Here is a 15,741-nt window from a genome sequence, read left to right as displayed (position 1 = left end):
CTGGTTTCTGCTGCATATACCTGTGCTCATTGTCTCAGAGCTCTGCCCGGTGAAGAGAACAGTGAGTGTGGTGTGAGTGGCAGCTAAAGAGAACCTACACGGATAGATAGATACTTCATTTACCCCCTAGGGAAAATTCAAGTGTCCAGCAACCTGCAACCTGATGGCAGTGGATCAATCCAGGCGAAGGTGATTTTAGATTTTAAAGCTTTAACTGGATCAGGAGAGGACAGTGAAGACTTTACTGTCAGAAAAATTATCTAAATCTGTACTGGTTGATTAAAGGTTCTTTACTGGTTAAAGACCAACATGGTCAGGTGTGGACGCCTTTAATGGTTAATAAGTCTGAATTTGTCATAAAGTGCTTTACCAGTTTTTTAGGATATATATACTGTTCAGGTAGAACATACAGTGGCCCTGAGCTCAGCGCACTGCAACTTTAGAAAACACATGCAAATAGACAAAACACAAACAACTTCAGAAAAAATCTTCATCAGTGTGACAAAACATGTGCCGCAAATACTCACAACACAACCAACTACACAAATGTGGTTGTGTTGTGAGTATTTGCAGTGTGTGTGTTGTCAAACTGATGAAGGTGTTTTGTTAAGGTGCAGTGAGTTGAGCTCTCAGGGCCACCGTAATAACACCTGGACACATGTAGTAACACATGAGCCCGTCGGGGCTCAGGATTAAACCAGAAAACTTTACTGAGTGAGGAACAAACTGTGGTGAAGAACCGGTGTAATGAGCAGAGGAAAATCCCATTAAAGCTGCAGCCTCTCTAACCAGAGTACAGTCTGTCAGTGAGTGAACGGGAGTCCTCTCCTCAGTGACGAACAATGAGATAAAACTTGTATTAGAGTTAAACTGGGTCATTGCAGCAGCAAATAATCACAGGAACAGAGTGAAGAAGAGGATCATGAGGAGCTGTAGCTGTAGCCGTGGTAGAGAACTGTTACATCTGCATGTCTCTGAGTTCAGCTGTTCACGCAGTCAGCAGCAGTCTGCCTGACTGTGGATCACTGTGGCGTCACTCACCGCTCTGCACAGGGTGTTTGTACTATAATAGAAACCTGTTCAAATACAGTTCAGTTCCACATATCAGTCATATACAGAGGGCAACAGGAGAACCTTTAAAAACAGCTGAGTTACCGGTTTATCTGAGGACCTAACACATCGAGGATGCGCTCGAAAAAGTCAAAATGATCTCCTCTCCTAACCACTTCTCCTTGACCTTGATGGAAAATGTCATAAGTTCAAGGAAAGATGTGAAGGAGAATTCATAAGGACTGAGGAAAAGAATCTGACTGCACTTACGCTAGGTTTTTTTTTTTTAACTAACTTAATTTATAACACATGGAGGATAAATCCTCCTTTCATAACCACAAAAACAAAGCAAACTCGAATGAAATGTTGAATTAAGTCAACATTAAAGAAAAATACAAAATTGAGCCATTAAAATAATAATTCAATAGAAATAAGGAGCTAAGTGAAGAAAATGAATTTTTGGTGCTTTAAACAATGGGAGGGGATTTAGTGAAACAACATTGATGTATAGGCTATAGTATTTTATTATGATGATGATATTGTTCACTATAAATTCAACCTGCTTGTTCTTCATGACTCCTGACTGGATTTAAAGAGAAGAAATCTTTATTTATGGATTTGGGCTTCAGTCGATCAGACGAGGATTTCCATCAGTTCTGGATCGCGTCACAAACACAGACCAGTTTCTCTGGTGTTTCTACATTTATGTGGCTCTGTTGAGATGAGACTACAATGATGCGTCACTGTAAATGTGGTTGCACCAAGGAATTGTGTGACAGCATTTCTCCTTTGCTTTTGTAAAGGAGATACGATAGGGAGCACTGAATCTCCTTTCCTTATCACTTAGAGAAGTGGACGAGCTCTGATCACGGCTGCTGCTCAGATACTTCAGCTCATTTCACTCAGTTTGAACCCTCCTATGAAAAAAAGACATTTCAACCACAGCCCTAGTCTGATTAGAGCTGGGTATTGCTCAAGAATGTTTAGTATCAGTGCTGATTCTGATACTATGACTTAACAATACTTTTTTTTAATACAGATTTTATCAAATAAAATGACAACACACACAGTACAAGTTTTGGCTTTACTTAGCTTTTTATCCTTAAACTCAGTATCATACTCACTCAGATTAAATCACCAGCATTATTAGATCCTGGTCCAAGCATGCTGCATGCTGATTGGCTCACTGAGGCTGATGAGATTTACTTATTTACTACTGAGGTATCAAATGACAAGACATGTTTCAATCCTCGATAGAATTCCAACCATTTAAAAAAAAAAGATTTTTCTGGCCTTTTTTGCCTTTATTCTGACAGCACAGTGAGAGAGAGAGACAGGAAAGTCAGGGAAAGAGAGAGGGTGAGACAGGCAGCAAAAGGCCACAGATCGGTCCCAAACCTGTGTCGCAGCAGCTAGGATCATTAAAGTGTCGGTGTTAGATACCCAGCCCTGAGTCTGATGTGGATGAGACTGGTCCAGTTATTAGTGTAGTGGACACACAACAGAACTGTTGTGCACTCTGGAATAGTTGATCAGAATCGGTTCCTGTGTAACACATGGTGAGGTTTGTTATGGAACGCAGGTCTACAGTGTACAAACAGAGGAAACAGTGAGAAGCTGTTGTTGGTTTTAAGGTGTTTGTGGTTGCGTTGTGTTGGTGTGTTGGTGTTGGGAGACAGATGTTGTCGGAGCTGGAAAATGTGGGAAATGTTTGGAGGCTGGATAGTGGACGAGTGTGTATTATCAACTGTGTGTTAGTGTGTGTGTGTGTTTGTGTATACGTTACAAGACAATAATAGAACCATCCAATCAGAATCAAGAACTTTCAGTGGTATGTGTCCTCACAGCATCTACCTGAAGTATTTAACCTGCTGTTTCTCCATGTTCTCATGAACAGGATCTACTATGGAACAAAAGAAACTAGAAGATGTGTGTCTGAGTTCAGACTTTGTTGAAGACTACTCTCTCTCTCTCTCTCTCTCTCTCTCTCTCTCTCGCTCTCTCGCTCTACCCTGGGTGGTGTCCTAGGCAGGAACATTGTTGATTAGAGAGGTTGGATTGAGTTCTTCAGTTCACTGACACTGACTCCATGTTTACAGACAGAATTAATTTCGATTCTTCTTCTGAACAGCTGGACAGGTGTGAGTGTGAGTCTCAGTCATGAAGACAGTCTGCTCTGTGTGTGTCTGTTGGACACTGAGGTGTTTGACTCTGCAGTCTGGACTACATTGTGTTTTCAGTCACACTTTATAAAAAGAGAACAAATCCTATAATTAAGTAAAACCTAATGTATGACTCCTGTAGAGATGAAACACTATAAAAATTTAGTATCACGATTATAGTGACCAAAGTGATCACCGTTATCAGTATTATCATAGTATTGTTAAAATGTGCTGAAAATGTTCAAAAAGTAATAACTTTATCATGGACACAACAAATAATTAATTGGCAGCACAGGAAAAAGAACCAGTAGCACTACTGGGTTTGCCTGCTGCATGCCCACTCTGTTGATTAGAGAATAGCAAATGTAACATTATTATTATCATTATTATCAGAGCTATGGCGTCTATCAGAGCACACACACTGTAGACACACCTGTCACCTGTCCAGCCCCCGTGCTGTAAAACCAGAAACACTGCAGCTACACTGCGTTGATGAAAGAAAGAGTGAGCTGCAGCCCTGAAATAAGTATCAAAAACACACAACCGGAGCAACAACCTGGCTATGAGACAGATCTGTTTTACCAGTTTGCACGGCGCAGTGGGAAATTGTGTGTTTTAGGTTGTAACTGCAGGGTTTGTGGTAGATGGGACAGATGATGACAGCGCAGCTGGGGGGGGGGTCCGTGTGGTGGTTGTAGCGGGTTGCTTTTTGGGTGGCAGTGTATAAGGAGTCAATTGCCTTTTCTTAGTGGGTTTACCTGTAAAACTCACTTATACCTGCTAACTGCCTTCCTTTCTGCCTGAGTGCAGAGAGTGTTTCTGTAGTCTGAGCTACACAACAGAGGTGGCTTACTTTCTGCTTTGATAACAAGCGATCCAAAGACCCTCTTTGATCTGGTCAAGGCAACTCAACTTAACTTGCCTACTGTTACTCTTACAAAGGTCAAGCCATGTCAGAATCAAACACTAATACACATTCACCAGTGACGCCCTCATCACTGACAATGAATACAGTTTCTAGGTCTTGCATTTCACATACTGTATAAGGAATCTGGTACCGGAGCAGTAATATGAAATACATTATTTTATAAAGTAGTACAATTCCAGCTTTTAAAGTTCTGAGAAAAAAAAATCTAATTCAAGGCTGTGAAAAACGTTCAGCCATTCAGTACACACATCATCTATAATCGATAACACGTCCCTATGAAGTAGAGAGCGCTCACGGTCTGATATGGGTATTTTGATCCCCTGGAGATTCTGCATTTTAAAAAGGGTTTTGATTCACTTTGTCAAACATTTCATTCATCATAAAATCCTGTTCTGCTCACAGTTTGATTTGATTTCATGAATTATATCTGTAGACCCCTCCAGAGTTCACATGTGGTTTTTAAGAAGTGATTATTTCACTCAGCTTTAAATAACTAAACTAAACCAAGATACTTCCCCATAGATGAGAATCAGTGTTGTTCAGTTCCTGTGCTGAGCCATGTGATAGGCCATTGCTGGTTTCCGTGACAACAGAAATAAAAACTGTAGATCAGGTATTGAAGCTGAAGTGGAGACCGTTACTTTGGTTTGACATCAGCTGGGTTCTCCTCTACCTCCTCCGTCCTCACACACACACAGAGTATTTCTTCTTCATGTGTGTCTCATGGTGTGGACAGAAAGTAGTCCCTCCAACTCAGACTTGTTTAAAATGAATTTCACTTTAAACTTAAACATCTCTCAGCCAACACCTAGTGTTATCCACATACCAACAATTTAATATAGAAATATATATATGTAGGAAAACATGGAGAAGTAGATATATGATGCACAGGTGATGGATGTGAGAGAAGAACATTTTTTCTGCCTGAACAGCTAAAGAGGGAGAGGAACAACACACTGCCGTCAGACCAGCAGCTGGATCTCTGGCTGTCACTGGAAAGGATGCTCCTCCTTAGCTGTCAGCTGTTTACCGCAATGATTCCCAGGAAGATGGGATGTCCACCTACTTTAAGTTCCTCTCCACACATGTTTAGTTAAACACTGCACTGGAACTGGCAAACCGACTCCATCCAGTCCATGCTAAAGTTGATCTATCTCAGAGGACTCAGAAACTCTCTGTTATCAGAGGCGTATGTCCTCTGCTGATGGAGGACTGAACTTTCCCCTGATATCAAAAGGCTTCAGTACAGTTAGATACCAGGTAGGAGGCCTTCAGGTCAGCAACGTTAACTGAGGTTGTGAACTGTAACACTGGTCTTTGACTGTCTCACCTCATCCCACTGGTTTTTCCTTAAGAGCTGACTGTTTTGTCTCCAGGTGTCAGAGTAACTCAGTTACTCTTCCTCCACTGCACGTCTGCATGACCTTTGAACCCTGTACAGGCCCACCGTCTGGGGTTTGGAACCTCTGGATTAGAAGGGAGGTGTTGGAGTCACTCATACACTTGTAAACAGGCAGAGAGAACATGTTTGAGTGTACTGAGTGTGTGCACATCATAACAGATGTAGAGTAACAGAGAGATAATGGAGACTGTATGTATACACAACAAGAATTTAAGACTTAAATCTGACATACTGTCTGTTGAGGTAGTCCAGTGTTTGGACCTCCACCACAGAGTCCTGTTAAATCCTTGGTACCAGTGACTTTGAGGCAACCCCCCCTTTCTGTCTCCACTCTGTGTCCAGGTATTTCCCTATGGATCTCTAACCCAAACTCACAGCCTGCAGCTCTCATACACTGTACTGAGTGGACCACAAACCACCTGTTGCCTGAAAGTGGCCCAGTCTTCAAAGACTATGCCAAAATCAATAAGAAAACAAAAGTTCCCACCTGTCCTCAGGTGTGTGTTTGTGTGTGTGTGTGTGTGTGTGTGTTTCGTCAGGGACTGTAGATTCCTGTGGTCCCAGGACTCCAACCACACTGAAACACCTGTTGGGATCAGTAGTCAGCATGTCCTGATACAGATCCATCACCTGATCAAACAGCTGTCAGAAACACTGTCAGGACCACCTCCTCTTCCTCTCTCCTCTCTCCTCTTCCTCAGTCCCAAGGACAGCTTTCTGAAGTGTGAGCCAGCAGGCTGATGATCCCCAGAGTCCTTTAGGATCCACACTGACTCAGATTAAAGGACCAGTTGTGGAGCTTCATGTTTATGCAAAATAAACATTATTCTTTAGGAAGTGAGCCAGGTGAGGGAGCACATCCGATAAACTCCTCCCTCATATATTGAAATGTTAAAAGTCAGCGATTAGAGCGACCTCACATGTCACATTTCATCAGCTCTGTGTGTTTTATCGGTTATTATTAAAACAATAACAAAAGACGGTGTTGGGTGATGTCGTGAAATAGTGTGGGATCATGGGAGTTGTTGTCTTCACCATCATTACAGTAAGCTCCTCCTGGTTTGGATTCCTTCAGTGTCAGTGGTTCAGGAAATCAAACACACCCGGTGATTCTCACCCTTAAAAACACTGAATGAAGCAGTTTCACATTTGAAGTCAGTGTTTGAGCGACGCTGTACGGAGGACAGAGACTCAGGGAAGAGTTGGAGCTGAGATTGATGCTAACCTTTGTTTTTTTTATTTTTCTTATTAAGTTATATTTTTTGCCTTTACTTGATAGTACGATGAGAGGAAGACAGGAGCTAATATTTGTTTTGATTGTTTCTTTAATAACTTATGAACCAGACATTCAGCAGGTTTTTACCAGCAGCTGAATTATCCACAGAGCTGAAAACCACCAAGGTGTAAAAAGAGTTTGTCACTTAAAACTAGATAAAAGTCAATGTTGATCTTCAGTCAGACAAACACACTGACACATGATCATAGAGGATATCATGTCATTGACAAGCGACAGGATGTTATTGGATGTTGTAAACAGGTGAAAGGACAAACTGAAGTCCAGGTCCATCAGTCTGACTCGTTCTGTATGAACCAGCTTCTTAGTGTGGGACTCTGGTCCATCAGTGTATTCCTGTATGAACCAGCAGACTGAACAAATCCTTTATAAAAGTCAAACCTGATGTGTTTCAGCCTCGTGTATGGAAGCTCCAGGTCATCCCACCCAGACTCAGAGCTGCTCCACCGGCAAGCCTACGGCACGCCCCACCCCCTCCAGGGCTATGCAACCAATCACCACCCAGGAAGCTCCAGACAGGGCGGGGCCTGGGGCACCGCTGGACGCACACTAGGTAAGGATCGATTGGATGGTGTATGTCTGTCCTTTGATGACTTTATTACAGGTTTACTATTTTTCATCACATCACTGTTGAGACTCTTAATATTAATCTGTACGTACTACAGGGAACCATAAGGGACAAATAGAGCAATAACACTGGTGCGCTGTGATTATAGCAGAACATATTTCTATATAATTAAATATAATTATATCTGAATCTCAACAAATGATTTAATGAATGAAAATTCTGCACAACAAACAAACGTGTCCCACCTGTCATAGTTGTCATAGAGCACTGCTGGTCACAGTCCAGTGATGGTTACGCAGGTGCTTAGCAACCTGCTAATACAAAGCTAAATCTGTGTGATTTAGTGTTTATTAACTGTGTGTCTAATTCAGTCGCAGCCAAAGAATTACATGTATGAAAACTTGGTGGTTGAAATATGTTGTCTGAAATGTATGGATAAATCAACTCTCTCGAAGAGTTAAATCAATTAAAATGTAAATAAAACCAGGCTAGTCTTCGTAATGTAGCCTGATGAAATGTGGTCTGTCATCTTAAATTACCATTAACATCATAGCGTTGTTTCAATTAACATCAACAAATAAAGTCTGATTTTTGCTGTAATTATGTCTGTATGTCTTTTTGAATTTATCCATGTTTGTACGACGGAGTATTAGGTCCACATTGAGGAAAAAAAAGAAATCTGAAATTTTGAGAATAAAGTCATAATATTACAAGAATAAAGTTGGGATATTATGAGAATGAATAATTATAAAAAAAAATTTGAGAGAAAAAAACATCATTTTTAGGAATATTACATCAACCCATCAAACAGGTGAAAGGACAGTCAGTGTCAGCCAGAGCTGCTTCTGGCAGCTGCTGTTTGTCTGTCTAACTATAGAATAGATTCAGTTTCTTCACAGTCTTTTTAATGTCCTGATGATGATGATGATGATGATGATGATGATGATGATGATGAGCCAAAAGATGAAGTTTCTCCTTATTTGTGAAACCTGCTAAAGTAGAACTTCACAGGATGCTCCACGTTCTTCATTTTAAAGCTTCTGATATTTCCCCTCTAAAACAACATGGAACCTAATATTATAAAGTCATAATTAATTTAATTGAAATGTGATTTTTTTATTCTCAAAAGTGCAACTTTATTCTCGTAATTTCAGATTTCTTTATTAAATTAAAATGTCACAACAGCTGAGTTAAAATACAATAAAATACAGTAAAATACAAAGACAAAAGACAAAAATACACAGGATTCAGTTGTGCAATAAAAATGAGAGGTAGATAAATATGAATAAATAAGTACAAGAATTCAGAAGTAATGGGAAGTAAATATCTAAAAACTGCTCTGTGAGACAGGATCCATGCTTCTCCTCGCCACGATGAGAACACATCAGTTATCACAGTTAACACTCAGGAAGGGTTTGTGTCAGCGGGGAGTGAAAGTAATCTGCAGTAAAGACATGATGTGTGTGAACACAGCTGCAGAGAACAAGAGAGCAGCCTGTGATCTCTATTTGTGAAGTACCTCCACAAACACAGTGTTAACAGCTGACATGAGCTGCAGGGTCCAATTCAATTATAATTTCAATTCAATTATAATTTCTATTCAGTTGTGATGCAGCTCTGTGAGAAGGTTTCTTTTAATAACTGATAACGTCGGGGTGTTTGAGGAGGTCTCCACAGCCGGTTCTCTATGAATGTAGGAGAAAGAAACAACAAACAGATGCTTGTTGCAGTAAATCTCTATAAATGCGATGAGAGATGAAATTAAATATAATTATGTTTCAAAATGGAGGTTTCATGTATTGACTGTAAATGTTCTGTATAATCATTTGGCTTCAAATCATCTGTCACTGTTCATACATCAGTTCAACAGCAGAGAAAACTAGACTGAAGAATCAATAACACATCAGACACTTCAACATGTTACCTGTTTACCTGTGAGTGACAACACGACTGAACAGTGGAGAACTAACTAACCATCAGGTACAACAGGCTCCGGGTTAGAATTGCCAGTATCGTAGCAAACACTGGATCCCAGCCGCAAAGATTTTACTGCACAGCATGACTTGTGTTTATATGACATTTATATGTGCAGGGACGTGTGAGGTAGAGAGTTTCTTCAGTGCAGTTGTTGCACTGTTGGAGGGTGGGGCTGATCGGCAGCAGGTGAGAGCTTCTCACAGAAGAGCAGAGCAGACAGTGTGACTGTGTTTATGCTCCCATATGGTTCTTACTTCCTGAAGCCACTGTGTGTTGTGATAAACTAACTAACTAAACTGCTGTTAAATGTAACTTTAATTATGTAATGTTAGTTTCACGACTGTTGAGCAGCTGTTTTTATTTTCCCATCTCACACAACTTGGTTATTAGTTTCCAATATTTAAATAATTGGTTCATTTATCAATACGTTTATACAAAAATAACTTGTAACTGAGTAATAACTGCGTTTAACTTGTTTACTTTGGTCTCTTACTGATTTTATCCTGGGCAGCATTGGATGTCCCATGGCTCTTCTTACTTAAAACTAATGACATAAAATTGTCAATTTGATACTATTGATTAACAATATGCAGGATCATAATTATTAAACTGATAGGGAATGTAAATGAAGGTTTTAATGGTGCTACAGCTACATTTTCTCATATGACACAAACAGTGTAATATAAATGGAGGGCAGGTGATTAACTTACTAGATGAAAATGGGTCATATGAACTTCTGGAGGGTGGTGTCACTGTTGATATTATGATGATGATGATGATGATGATGATGATGATGATGATGATGATGATGATGATGATGTGATCTTTCATATGATTTGTATGAATGAATTGAGGGTTGTGGTTTGTCGCCAGGTCTGTCGGGACTGTTTGATGCCAGCCTCCACCATGCTGGCCCCTCAGGTCCCGACCCCTCCGTCATGAATCTGATCTCAGCTCTGGAGTCCCGAGGTCCACAGCCCCCGCCCTCGGCTTCCTCCCTCCTATCCCAGTTTCGCACTCCCTCTTGGCAGACTGGTGAGTGTCCACCTGTTAGAGGAATGGTACACTTAAAAAAAGCAACTAATTTATCATTAGTCTTTGTTACCACTGAAACACTATTGTTTCTAATATACACTCATTTTATTCATTGATTGATTATTTTCCAAAAAGTTTGTAGTGTCAAACTGAAAAAGCTGGTGAGTTGATTGGTGACTTGCGTTGACCAACACTGTCCATGTGATATTGTGTCCTGTAGCGATGCACACACCGGCCCCCCCGGAGCTCTTTATTTCAGGGGCACTTCCGGGGTCCAGCTCCTTTCCCTCCTCCTCAGCCCTGTCTGCGTACCAGCATCCTGGCTCCTTCTCTGGCCGATCGTTCACTCCCTCACTGTCCCTGCAGGACACGCCTACGTTTAGCCCAACGTCCAATGGTTTGCTCTCCCCCCATGATCCCCTGCTGCACATCAAAACCCCCTCCCAATCCAGTTTGGGCTTTGATCGCTTACTGTCTTCCCAGAGTGCCACCTACCGGGGCTCCCAGGAGCCCCCTGCCCCTCCTCAGACCCAAGTCCCTTCCACCTCTTCCAGTTGCCACCTGCCCCCTCCCCAGTTCAACCTGCTATCCTCCCAGCTCCACAACCAGTCCTCCCAGCTCTATAACGCGTCCATGTTCTCCCCCACATCATCCCTGCCGCCTGCAGCCCCCCCCCAGCCCCCACCTCCTCCAGAGAGGGCGGTGTCCCGGCAGGACAGTGTGATCAAGCATTACCAACGTTCGTCCCCAGCCCAGTCGACAACACTCCCCCTGCAACAGTATGTCAGCTGTGGTGGGTCATCGGGCTACCAGCAGATAGCCAGCCACCACCGGCATGCTGGGATGTCCTGTAGTCCCCTGGGGGAGCAGAGTCCGTCCTCCGACCCCAAGCCCTCACCACGGATGGAGTCCCAGACATATCGACCTATCATCCAGACTCCTTACACACCCTCATCCTCCAGCTCCTCAGCCTCCTCCTCATCTGCCACTAAAGGAGCCAAGAGTTCTAGCTCCAGTAGTGGCTACTCCTCTTCAGGTTCAGCCTCCTCCTCCTCCCGTGCCCCACACACTCCACCATCAGCCTCCTCCACTTCCTCTTCATCCTCTTCTAGCTCCAAGACAAGCACTGTCCCCTTGTCTGCTCCCTCTCGTCAGCAGCCCCCACCTCAGTCGGTGCCAGCGCCACCCCCTCTACCAGTGGTGTCATCCACCCTCGTTCAGCAGCCAGCCCCCAAACAATGCCTCTCCACGTACGGCTCTCCGTCTGTGGCCAACTCAAGCACAGGCCTACCGGACCAGACCCCCCCCCATCCACATGCCCAGTCCTACTCTCCCAACCAGCCTCCCTCTGCACACATGGCCCAGTCTTATGGAGGCTTCAGCTCACCTCACGCCCAGGACCTGAGCTCTGGAGCGGGGGGACCTGGAGCGAAGGCCTTCACTGGCATAGGTACAGGAGGACGCTCGTTCTCTGCGGAGATAGTCTTTGGGGACTCGAGCTTTGGCTCAGCTTCTCTCAGAGGAGCAGGCAGTCCGTCCTTAGGGTATGGGAATGCTGGGGGATCAACAGGAAGTGGACCTGTATCAGGAGCGCCTGGACTTGGTAGCGGAGTTGGATCTGCAGGATCAGGGAGTGGGGCTGCTAGTGTTGGTAACGGAGGCAGCAGCTCGTACCACCTGCCCGAGTCCAGTCTCTCGCCCTCCATCAGTTCTACTATCAGTCGCCCTGGGTTACACTCTCCTGCTGCTGCTCGCCCTGCGCAGTCCCCTGGAGGCTCCGGAGCCTCCAAATACTTGTCCTCCATCCTCTCTCCTGCTTTTATGTCCTCACCACAAGGTTTCCCTGATACACGGCAAGCGCAGAGCCAGTCCTACAACTCTTCACCACCCAAACCAAAAACGGAGACCAACATGCTGGGAGTGGAGCGATCCCAAGATGAGGAAGAGGATGATGATGATTTCCTCATCCATCACTTACTTCATGCCCAGAGCTCGACTCCCCATCCTTCCCAGCATCACTCACCGACTCAGCAGCTCCCCCAGCCACTCCCACAGGCGCGGGATGGAGAAAGCAAGGAGGTCGCCTATGACCTGAACAAGATCTCAGAAGAGCGCTACCACGTTCAGAGCGTCATTCGTACCAACAACACCACCAGTACTTCGGGTCTTGTTGACGCAGCAAGTCGCTTAAACAGTCAGCTGGAAATAACACAGAAGAAACAGCAGCAGACCAAGTCAGAGCTGAACCTCCCCAAGTCCACCGCTGGGGGGGTCTCTGACTCTCTGTCCCACTCCCATCAGCAACAGCACGACTCCATGGGCTCCGTGGTCCATTATGGAAGAGGGGACCCCTACGCCCAGCACCCACACCCCCAGCATTCCCATCACACCTCACATGTGTCCTCACACCCTCAGCACTCTCAAATCCCCCAGCACACTCAACACACACAGCACTCTCAACACTCTCAGCATGGTCATCCTCATTCCCACCCTCACACTCATCCTCACATGGAGCTGAAGAAGACTTCAGATGCAAATGACAATGCGTACCTGTGTAACACACCAGATGTGCAGCAGACCCGACAAAGCCAGGTCCCCCTCTCTCTGATGGATTCACCACCGGACCCTCCCCATCAAGCTCACATGCTGCAGTCTGTCCTTTCCCATACAACCCGCACCAAGATGGACCCCCAGCAAGCCCCTCAGCAACAGCAACAGCAACAGCAGCATCCTCTGAGCCAGCAGGCCATGATGGGGTCAGCCGGAGGACCGGGGCCTACTGGGGTAGAGGCCCACCCACAGAACCACTCGTCACAGTTGCAACTCCAGCTGCAGACCCAGACCCACTACAGCATCGGAGCCCAGCCAAGAGATCAAAGCCGAGCCAGTCAGAACTCAGTGTCCTCACTAGACATGCTAGACCAGTCTCTGTCCCGGACCAACAGCATAGACAGCGGAGGAGCTCTGGAGAGAACTGGGGTTGGGGTGACTGTTACAGGGGGGGAGGGAGGTGGTGGGGACAGACAAAGACAGCAGCACAGACTTACACCCCACCACCTCCCCCAACAAACAGATCTCCACGACTTCCTCTCGGAACCAGACTTGGGCTTGTCCACCCCCTCGCACCTGCATCACATCAGCCAGCCTCAGGCCCATCCCCACCCTCACGGCCACCACCAACAGCAAGCACACGCACACCATCAGCTGTCACACTCTCAGTTAGCTCACCCGCACTCCCACCGGATGGCAGCAAATATGGGGACCCCGCAACAACAGCAACATCCCCAACCCAGAGAGCCTGAGCTGTCCCACTCCCAGTTAGACCAGCTCAAACAGCACCAGTTTGACACAGTGAGCCCAGTGGGTAAAGTGGGACAGACTCAAGCTCAGCAGCAGCGGTTTGCGTCTCTGACATCCATCTGCTTTCCAGACTCTCTCTTGCACGATGAAGACCGCTCCTTCTTCCCTGAGATGGAGGACATGTTTTGTCCAGCTGACTACAAGTCCAGCTGTGCTGCGGATTCTGGAGCAGGACCGGCTGCTCAGGAAAGCCTGAACCAGGGTCACGTGCAGGGCCAAGAGGGGATGGAGGCCTTAAAAACAGGAGGTGCTGGAGAGGGCTACGATATGGTTGGTCACCATAGTGACCAAGGCTACGGACAGTACTGCCACAACCTTCCAGGAACAGGAAATGGCAATCTGCACCTAGACCTGGACTCTATGAAGACCCATGAGCTTCCCTCCACGGTGAATACTGACCAGCTCGGCCTCATCCATTCCCAGACTCCCACTATGGGATTGAGTTCAGCAGTTCAAGGGGATGGCACAGTCAACAAGATGATGGGAGCTGTGGGAGTGGGTGGTGGATCAGGCGCTCCTGGTCTGACCTCACCTATCTTCTGTTCGTCTCGACCCAAGAAGCTGCTGAAGACCAGCTCCTTCCACCTGCTCAAACAGCGGCGTGAGCCACAGCCTCAGACAAAGAAGATCTATGCGCAGGAGTACGAGTTTGAGGATGATGAGGATAAAGCTGATGTTCCAGCTGATATTCGCCTCAACAGTCGACGCCTTCCCGACCTGCTCCCTGACTTGGTGTCCAGTTGTAGGAAGGCTGGTGGGGCATCAGGAGTAAGTGGGCTCAGTCCACTTATGGGTGACATGGAGTTCTGCCACCCCACCAGCTACTCTGCCCTTGGACACCCTCCACAGCTCCTTCCCCATGATGGCCCCAAGAAAAGGGGCAGGAAACCAACCAAACCAAAACGTGAGGGCCCTCCTCGCCCACGAGGTCGACCGCGCATACGTCCTCTTCCAGAGCCTCCGTACTGCAGGGGGCTGATGGGATCAGTGGCCGGAGAAAGTAGGAGGGGTCGTGGTCGTGGTCGAGGGCGAGGCAGGAAGGAGGAAGGGCTTGTGGAAATGCATCGAGATATGAACAAAGCACAAAGCCTCCCATATCAGCAGCAGCAGCAGCAGCAGCAGCAGCAGCAGCAGCAGCAGCAGCAGCAACAGCAACAGTTCAGCCAACAGCAGCATCTCCAACAGCATCCACACCAACATCACCGACAGCAGGCGGACCTCCAACAAGCACCACAGCAACAGCAGCATCACCTGCATCATCAGCAGCAGCAGCAGCAGCAGCAGCATGTTTCCTGTAATCTTCACCAACCGCATCATCAACAGCATCATCACCAACAGCAACAGCAGCCGCAGCAAGATCCCATCAGACCTATCACGGTAATACATTTTATTAATCCTAGTCTCTCCACATGTTCCCCGCTTCCCTTCCCACCTGAACTGTGTGTGAAGAGTCGAAGTTATGTGACGATTATGTAACTCTCTGCTTGTCAGACTTGTGTTTTGGTAAAGACTTTTAGTTCTTTGAAGGTTATTGTTTAGATATAAAGTTATAAAAACATTTTGTTACTTAAACAGTCATAGTTAAAAGCTAATGAATTGGTGTTAACAAATAGTCAGACTGCAGCTCTCTGCTTCATGATTATCTAAAGTGAGACTAATGTGGTGTCAGTTTCAGGCAAATGGGTTTCTGTGATGGAAAATAAGTGGAGGATGCTGATATACAACGAGGGAGTTGCAAAAAAAAAAAATAATGAGAGTGGAGAATGTTACATGTTCATCGAAACATATGTGCAGCAAATACTCACAACACAACCAAACTTGTATTATCTCCGTGAACAGGTCCCTGAGGAGTTTTACTGCAGTCACCATCAGGGACTTGTGTTCTAGATCAGTCGAGCGACAGTGTCTCACACAACACGAATGTTTCATGCTTCGTGCTGAGAGTCTGCTCGTCTTGTCCCTCAG

At 45.4% G+C, this 15,741-nt stretch overlaps 1 protein-coding gene across 1 annotated transcript in view; it reads left to right on the top strand.

Moving 5' to 3' along the window:
• Positions 1 to 15,741, top strand: part of prr12b (proline rich 12b) — a 33,431-nt gene that overhangs the window by 1,759 nt on the left and 15,931 nt on the right. Inside the window, exons 2-4 of the mRNA XM_056400650.1 lie at positions 7,232 to 7,389; positions 10,255 to 10,416; positions 10,637 to 15,153. Of these exons, the coding sequence (XP_056256625.1) occupies positions 7,232 to 7,389; positions 10,255 to 10,416; positions 10,637 to 15,153 (4,837 nt within the window). The remainder of the gene's footprint in view (positions 1 to 7,231; positions 7,390 to 10,254; positions 10,417 to 10,636; positions 15,154 to 15,741) is intronic.

Source organism: Seriola aureovittata, chromosome 17 (assembly GCF_021018895.1).
Source record: "Seriola aureovittata isolate HTS-2021-v1 ecotype China chromosome 17, ASM2101889v1, whole genome shotgun sequence".
NCBI lineage: Eukaryota > Metazoa > Chordata > Actinopteri > Carangiformes > Carangidae > Seriola > Seriola aureovittata.
Note: the sequence above shows the minus strand (reverse complement) of the source record. Positions and strands in the feature narration are given on the sequence as shown.